The 8,684-nt window shown below is 33.2% G+C and overlaps 1 protein-coding gene across 1 annotated transcript; it reads left to right on the forward strand.

The window, feature by feature from the left end:
• The first annotated feature begins 277 nt into the window (after nucleotides 1–277).
• LOC147392053 (myrcene synthase, chloroplastic-like) lies at nucleotides 278–4,094 on the forward strand. The gene is made up of 7 exons (XM_086460061.1): nucleotides 278–458; nucleotides 596–857; nucleotides 2,319–2,694; nucleotides 2,815–3,039; nucleotides 3,132–3,270; nucleotides 3,387–3,635; nucleotides 3,739–4,094. Exons 1-7 carry the CDS (start codon nucleotides 282–284, stop codon nucleotides 4,039–4,041), a joined length of 1,731 nt encoding a protein of 576 aa, XP_086316187.1. The 5' UTR covers nucleotides 278–281; the 3' UTR covers nucleotides 4,042–4,094.
• Nucleotides 4,095–8,684: the final 4,590 nt, after the last annotated feature.

Consider the following 8,684-nt stretch of genomic DNA (forward strand, 5'->3'; position numbering starts at 1 on the left):
TACTAAATCAACTTCTACAAATTAATTCACATCTAGAAATGGACCATATGATATGAAAACGATATTGTTTGACTTTAATGCATGTTACCTGTACTAGTTTTAATAATACGTCCTTATGGAAAACTGTTCTCCATTTGAATTTTATTTTGAAAGAACTACACACGTTTTCCATCTGAATTATGTTAGAGGCTATGTGTAGTACAACTGGGAGTTGTATATATAAATGAGGTTCAAGGTGAAGATGGTTAACCGAAATAGCTATCAAGCACTAGCTTTACACCATGAATTTTCCCATGACACCTCTTCTAGTTAGCAACACTGCTTGCACTCCAAGGCATAGCCATTCCCCAGCTAGTACTCGTAAAACCTGTGATACATCGGTTGCTAGACGATCTGCCAACTACAAACCTAGCATATGGGGTTTTGATTTTATTCAGTCATTGAAAAGTGATTACAAGGTAGTTGATAACAAGTTTCTAAAGATTCATAGAGTCGACTCAATCAAAACTAATTGGAGTGATAATATTAATATGATTTCTATCAATTTTAATTGGTTAAATGATCATAATAATGTGTTCTTGTTTTTCTTCCACAGGAGGAGATGTGTGAGAGAAGAGCCAAGAAGTTGGAGCATGTAAGGTCTATGATCAACACTGAGGATGTGGGACCGTTAGATCGTCTTGAGATGATTGATGATCTTGGAAGACTCGGTGTGGGGTATCTCTTCGAGAAGGAGATCAAGAGAGCTTTGGATCTCATAGCCACTGAAAACTATCTTGCTGGGGCTGAGGAGAGTCTCCATGCTGTGGCGCTTCGCTTTAGGCTCCTTAGACAATATGGATATGAGATACCCCAAGGTGGAGAATTAATTATTCAATTTGGTTGAACGTGGTTAAAGTAACCTTTAAATTAAGGCTAAAATTACTCTTCCTGTGGGAAGGAATTCTTTCTAAATAAATACCCCTAATTACTTTTTTGGGAAGTGTTCGGAGCCCCTGAAGAGAGCCAAATACTGTACTGATCATATTTCAATATATGGGCAAGAATTTTTGAATGGTGAGGAGATCATCCTCACAAAAAATCAGCCCATTATAAAAATTTTAACACCATCAAAAGTGATTTACAAATAAATGATGGTGCACGATTCTTTAACTTGTAATATGGGGTTAAAAGTTTCATAACGGGTTGATTTCTTGTGAAACGATCTCCTCACAAAAAATCACCCCATTCCGAAACTTCTAACTCATATATTGAAAAATGTTTGGCTCTCTTTAGGGCCTCCGAGCACTCCCCTACTTTTTTTTTTTTTTCATGTAACTTGACAATAACTTTTTAAATCTATCGAATAATTTTTTGAGTCATGCTGGAATGACCTCAACGGGGGACATGCCTGTAGATACAATTTGCTCGTATTTCGAAGAAAAAGTATCTACAGGCATGTGTGCGCCACCACTTCAAGATCCCGCCCCCCCCCCCCGAGTGTCCCCACTGAGGTAAGTCCAGCATTAATCTAATTTTTTTTTTGTCCAAATATGTAATTAGATACAGTTTTAAAATATTTACCTGCATGGATAAATAAAAAGTTTATATCAGTCTCTAAAAAAAATCATAATAAATTTACCTTCATATTCCTTTGGCTTTGAAATATTTGGTTGCATAATTTTTGAAAAGCAAAGGATTACAAAGGTGAATTTACTGTGAATTTTTTTTTTTTTTTAAGGAATGAATGAATTTAGAGAGCTACTATTGCTACACCAACTTTTACTAATGCCACACCAATTCCAATACAAATCACCAAAGAATTGCACAAGTTGGTGTGACATTAGTAAAAGTTGGCATGGCAATAACAGCTCTCTAAATTTATCCGGCTATGTAAATATTTTAAAATCATATTTGGTGACGTAATTGGATCAAAAGTTTAAAACAGCCTAGATTATATTATAGGCTCAAATTAAATTTTCCATTCATCTACCAAACTCTCCTGAAGATATCACTCTTCCCTTCCTCCACCCTTCTCACCATTCCGATTATTGGGATCGAGAATTTGTTCAGTGATCACCACAATGAGGTTGTAATTCTCCTAACCTGTAAGGAGAATCGTGACTTCAGCTATGTCGCAAGTACCCACAACCATCACCAACACTTGAAATGGATTTTATGTTATATATTTCTATCCCAGCCCATTGCTTTCCTATAGAGCTATTTCCTTCCCAATCTCCACCCTAAACTTCTCCATTTTTCTTTTTTTTAAATCTTGTAAGGTCTCAATGATTAGTTACTATTATCTGTTCTTATAACTAAATATTTATGAGTGACAGATGTTTTTAGTGCCTTCAAGGATAATGCCGGTAGTTTCAAAGCAAGTTTATGTGAAGATGTTAGAGGAATGTTAAGTTTGTATGAAGCTTCTCACCTTGCTATAGAAGGAGAAAATCTCTTGGATGCGGCCAAAGATTTTACAAGTAAACATCTAAAGAACATTAATAGGTACTCCATAGCCCCAAGCCTTGAGAAATTGGTGAACCACTCCTTGGAACTTCCCTTGCATTGGAGGACGTTACGAACAGAGGCTAGGTGGTACATTGAAATGTGCACAAAAGAAAATTACATCAATCTTGATATACTAGCACTCGCAAAGCTGGATTTCAATATGGTGCAAGTAGCACACCAAAAAGAATTGAGAGATTTATTGATGTAAGAGCATGCAAAATATAACCCGAATGTACTTTTTTACTTTTGACATGGGGTTTGATCCAAGTTTAGTCGCGGTCCATCCATATATAATCATTTTGTTGTTCTAAATTAACAATTCAGGTGGTGGAGGGATCTTGGCCTATGCACCCATTCTGAGTTGAAATTTGCTCGAGACAGGTTGACGGAGTGCTTTTTATGGATTGTCGGAACAGTCTTCGAACCTCAGTTTGATTACTGTAGGAAAGCATGTGCAAAATTGGCTATACTAATAACAATGATTGATGATGTTTATGATATCTATGGTTCCTTGGATGAACTCAAACTCTTTACTAATGTTGTAGATAGGTTAGTGGGATTTATATTCTAATTTACTTAACATGTATTAGCATTAATATCTTAATTTACAATCCTGATGAAATTTGATGAATTATTTGCAGATGGGAAACTAACAAAATGGATCAGCTTCCGAATTATATGAAGTTATGTTTCTTGTCACTGCACAACACTAGTAACGAACTGGCTTACGATACTCTTAAGAAACATGGTTGGAACGTCTTACCATACCTAAAGAAAGCGGTATCGATTTAGTTTTTTTTTTCTTCTATGTCAACCATTAATTATCTTGATTAAATTATTAATTATTATGGCTAATTAAATAATCCCTAACCATTATTTGTCCCTTTTTGTCCTAGTGGGCGGATTTATGCAAAGCTTACTTAGTAGAGGCAGAGTGGTATAACAACAAATATACCCCAACTCTTGAGGAGTATCTAAACAATGCATGGATTTCAGTATCTGCACCTTTGGTAATGATAAGTGCCTATTTCCTTGTAACGCAAGAAATCACTAAGGAGCAATTAGAATGCATAGAGAGTTACCCAGACATCATACGTTCATCGGCAATGATTATTCGACTCTGTGATGATCTGGCAACTTCTACGGTGTGTACAACACATTTTCTAACATTTAGACTCAGTGTTTTTTTTTTTTTTTTTTAATCCTAGAATCTTTATGGAATAATCTAATTTGCATTTCCTCTTATAGGATGAGCTTGAGAGAGGGGATGTTCCAAAATCAATCCAATGTTACATGCATGAAACTGGCTTTTCCGAGGAAGTTGCTCGTGAACATATTCGGCATTTAATCAGCGAAACATGGAAAAAGATGAACCAAGATCGAGTACATGATTCCCTTTTCAATGAAAATTTTATAGGAATTGCAGTAAATGTTGCTCGAGGGGGACAATGCATATACCATTATGGAGATGGTTTTGGTGCTACAAACCAAGAGACCAAGGATGAAGTGTTGTCATTGTTTGTTGAGCCTATCTCGTTAATGACAGAATAAAACCTTTTATCATTGTTGAATATGTAATTGAAATTTCTTTCTCTATATATATAAGTTACTATTCAATAAAACTTAACATTTACGTACACTACGTGCAAACTGGAAATTCGATAGAAAATTTTGACGGGCCGAGATTCAAGAATTTTAGAAACTGAATTTTGACGGTCTAGGATTGTCAAAATTCTTGATGTTCCCAGATTTGACGGCTTAGAGCTGTCGAATTTCTCTCATCCTTCATTAATTTGACAGTTTCGGCCCGTCAAAAAAAAAATTTGACAATGAAAATTTTGACGCCAATTCAATCTCTTGGTCCGTCGAATTTTATGAAATTTGATGACTTAAATTTGGGCTTTTTTCACATTGTGATATGTAGGTAGTACTGTTGGAAGAGTTTGGGTTTGTTTCAAAATCTAGGTTCATACCAACAATCACATGGATAGTTACAAAACCTATTCATAGAATACCAAGAATCAATTTTTTCGCCTGGTTAAGCACAAGCTTGCACAAGAAAAACCTTTACAATATACATGCCTTTCTCTAAAAGTAAAGCCTTCTTCTCAGTTGATCAAGCTCAAGTTCGACAAGAATAAGTCATGCACTATCTATTTTGAAGATAAAAAGATTTAGTAATTAGGCCTCATCCTTTTTCCCATAAGTATGGCATTTAATTAGAGGAGAATACTCCATTTACTACATGAAAATTGGAAGATTCGACAAGAAAATTCGACGGGTCAAGGCCCATGAATTTTAGAAATCGAATTCCTACGGCCTAAGCTAGGACCGCTGAAAATTTTATGTTCCCTAGATTCAACTGCTTAGAGCAGTCAAATTTCTCCCATCCTCCATTACTTTGATGGTTTCAGCCAGTCGAAAAAAAATCGATAATGAAAATTTTGAAGTCTTAGCCCATCAAATTTTATGAAATTCGATGGCCTTGGACAGTCAAATATGGGCTTTTATCACATTGTGGTTGAACAAGTGTAAATTGAGATTTGACTCATCACATCATGATGAGCATAACTCATTTTTCATTTTTTGTGCACTTATTCTCTTTCTGCAAAATGTTGATGAAGTAGAAAAAGACCCCCTTGTTTATTAGACCAGGCGTATGCTTGCTGGAATTGGAGACCTTCTGTCAAAGGCTTCATAGAAAATGAGGCAAAAATGGGACATTTTAGAGAATTTTCATAAATCCCGACATTTTGGAGAATTTTGATGGAAATCTGCTGTTTGAGATGATACGATGTAAATCTAAAGGTTGCAATCTAAAGTTTGTGGTAAGGTTGAAGGTGATGGGAAGAAAATTCATGGAGATTTGGTTAGAGATTGAAGAAAAGGGCATTTAAGTAATTTCTTATTAGTCTATGAAAAAAGACTCAAGTCAAGGGGCAATGTCATCAGCTCAAATATTCAGCTGGGCGCTTTTAAACCAATCTTCTCCAATAGATTAATGCAAAAATAACTTAATTATCCTCATCTTCAACCTGAAATAAAAACCCTTTGATTTCTCTTTCCTAAATCAGCGCCCGTGTTAAAGGCACCTAAATTATTAATTAGGGCACTCCATTTATCCAAGACATCCTAACTAATTGTTTTGACGATCAGGGTACCCCAGCTGATCAAAGCACCTCATTTTTTTGTCGACATGCTCATGTCATCATTTACCATGCAAAATCGACATAGGCCAAAAAAATCTTTTGGAGGTATGTCGACATGGTGGGGTGCTCTAATCATAGTAAAACTTAAGTAAAAAAATAAAGTTTTAATTGTTTGGAGTACCTTTATTAATATGGCAGATACTCTTAACCGCAGCCCTAAATCAGTCAAGAGAGGATTTTTGAAATAGAAGATGATGAGATTTTTGATAAGAAATTCTTGGGATTTTCTACAAGGGATTAAGAAGATATTCAAAGTAATGAATTGAAGATGAAGTTAAATAGATTAAAAAGTAATTTACTATTGAGGTCAAGAGCTTGAAAATGACTGGGTTTACCAAGAAAAATTAAGTATTTTTTGTTACAAGTAAAAAATGAAAGTATTTAATTAGGTTATTTTGTATTAGTCTTCAAAAGAAGAACAAGGTCAAAGGGGGCATGTCGCCAGTTTGAGAAAACAGGGGTATCTCAAATATTCACCAGTTTGATAGGTGTCTACACAAACAAAAATTTGAGGGGAAGGCGGCCACAACGTCAAGTGGGCATGTTATTAGTAATTAGTTTGAAAACATAGGTTGGGGTATCGCAAATGGGCATCAACTAGGAGATTGTTCGATGGTTGTTTTACCTTAAAATTGCTCAAACACTTCAGATATTATAGCTAACCTATCACTTTTTAATTTTCGAACAATTCTTAATTGCTTCTATAGTTTTCCCTACTTTCCTATATTTTCTGTTATTCATGGTTTGCAAACTCGCTATTTTATCTCATCTTCATATCCATGGAGATCAAGTTGATTCATCCAAATCGTATCGTACACTCAACTTTTTAAAATTGATTACGTTTTATATTTATACTAGCGTTTGCCTAGGCCGCATCCTTTTTGGGGTTAAAGGAGTAAAAAAGAAAAGATAATAAAATTAAGAAAAATTTATCAAAACATGCATTGAAAATTGAATAATTTTCAAAATGGAGTACTTTTGAATTTATTTATGAAAATAATAAGTTATCTTTTTTGAAAATATTTTACTTTATCAAAACAGTACAAATAGTAATTTTTAGAATTTTTGTATCGAAAAATACCCTTATTTTTTTAAAAAAAGTTCAATTTCAATGGAATCCTTTTAACACTGCACAAAAATAAATTTTGATCCCATTTCAAAAGTGGATATTGACATTGTAAATATATATATATATATATATATATATATTGATCTCATATAAAAAGTAATTTAAAAAGAAAATAAAAATACTCAATGTCAACAAGATCATTTTGACGTGAGATCAAAATTTATTTTTATATAGTTTCAAAAGAATCTCATTAACAAAGAAAATTAAAAAAAATTAAAAAAAAAAAAGTCAATGTCAACAAGATCCTTTTGGCATGAGATCCGAATTTATTTTTGTACAGTGTCAAAAAGATCTCATTGACATGGAACTTTTTTTTTAAAAAAAGGTACTTCCAATACTAAAGTTTTGGAAATTATTGTTTATACCATTTTGGTATAAAAATATTTTCAAAACTAGTAATTTACCGATTTTGAAAATAAGATGTATAAGCTCCATTTTGGTAAATTTCTCTAAAATTAAAGGTATATTATTGAAAAATGAGGTTGAAGAGAAGAAAGACTATAAAATTAAATGCGTGAAAAGGAATGGTAATAAAGTAGGGTAGAGTGGATCCCACACCACTACAATTGGAGTAGGACCCTTTGTTATCAATTCGGAATATGGCAAAAATTCGAGTTCTATTCAATTTTGAATTGCAAAAATCTGATTTAAAATTTGACCAAAAATTTGATAAATGGAAAATATGTGGCATATGCTTCATAAGTGTATTATTATTGGTTTCATTTCAAATGGTAATTGTGAAGGTAACGGTAATAATGATGGTGGTGATAATGAGGACATTGAAGTTATTCTTCCATTGATTTAAAAAAAAAAGACCAAAGTCAAGGGACAAATCATCAATTTGAAAAATAAATGTAGAGGAACCATGTCATTATTTTTTTAAAGATAAAAGAGAGATTTATAGCGTAAAAATGTGGATTCCTCCAAAATTTTGAAGCATGGCCACTTGAAAGTTAACTTGAGTTACACATCACAACTTACAAGTTTATACTTTGCAACATATAAGTTATAGTAATCAATAAAAAAAAACATATAAGTTATAGTAGATTTTTTTTTTTTTTTTCCATTTAGTTTTATAAAAATTTGTAAAAGTCGTAAAATTAAAAAATAAAATAATTTTATTCATTTCAAACTTAAAATCCGTGAATTATTCAAAATAGTTCAATAATCCGGAGAATAATACTTTCATTAAAAAAAATAAAAACAAATTCGTGAATTTTTCAAAAATTAAACGAGAGATTGCTAACAATGGTGATACCTACCGTTGTATTTTATTATATAAAATCTTATTTGAGATGGATCACAAACATATAAAATTAGGCTGATTTAGATATTCTCCTCTAGGTTTTGGTTAATATTTTTAGATATGCTCCCTGTGCTTTTAAACAAAGACTACCCCTTGACCTCAGTCTCGTCTACAACACTTCCATAAAATGATCTAAATGCCCTCATCTTCATCCTCCTGCGAAAAACACTTGATAACCCAAAAGCCTACTATCTTCAAGCACCTTAATCTCCAAGGCAAATTCTGTTGACCTATTCAACGTTTTCTTAATAGAATCCTAAGGTTGAAAATCAGGGTAAAAAAACTGTACCTTAGATTAGAACATAGATTTCCTGTCTTGAATTTTATATGCTAAGCTGATGAACCAATGGCATGCCGCCATGTGTACAGAAAATAAGAAAGTTATTGGTTGGTGGAGAGAAAATTTATGAGCAGTTTTAAGTGGTTGGATTTTACTTGTTTTTCAATACACATGATGGCATATCATTGTTTGATCAGCTTAGCACATAAAATTCGAAACAACAAACCTTTGTTCGTTAGGGGAGGAGAAATCAAGAGGCTTTGGCTAGAA

This window comes from Akebia trifoliata, chromosome 11 (genome assembly GCF_017979445.1).
Source record: "Akebia trifoliata isolate Shusen 1 chromosome 11, ASM1797944v1, whole genome shotgun sequence".
Classification (NCBI taxonomy): domain Eukaryota; kingdom Viridiplantae; phylum Streptophyta; class Magnoliopsida; order Ranunculales; family Lardizabalaceae; genus Akebia; species Akebia trifoliata.

What these genes read in the sequence shown, in the direction of transcription:
- LOC147392053 (XM_086460061.1), top strand. Translation starts at nt 282, where the DNA reads ATGAATTTTCCCATGACACCTCTTCTAGTTAGCAACACTGCTTGCACT. An exon ending in CATTGAAAAGTGATTACAAG is followed by an intron (nt 459 to 595) that starts GTAGTTGATAAC and finishes TTTCTTCCACAG; the next exon opens with GAGGAGATGTGTGAGAGAAG. An exon ending in TTTACTAATGTTGTAGATAG is followed by an intron (nt 3,040 to 3,131) that starts GTTAGTGGGATT and finishes AATTATTTGCAG; the next exon opens with ATGGGAAACTAACAAAATGG.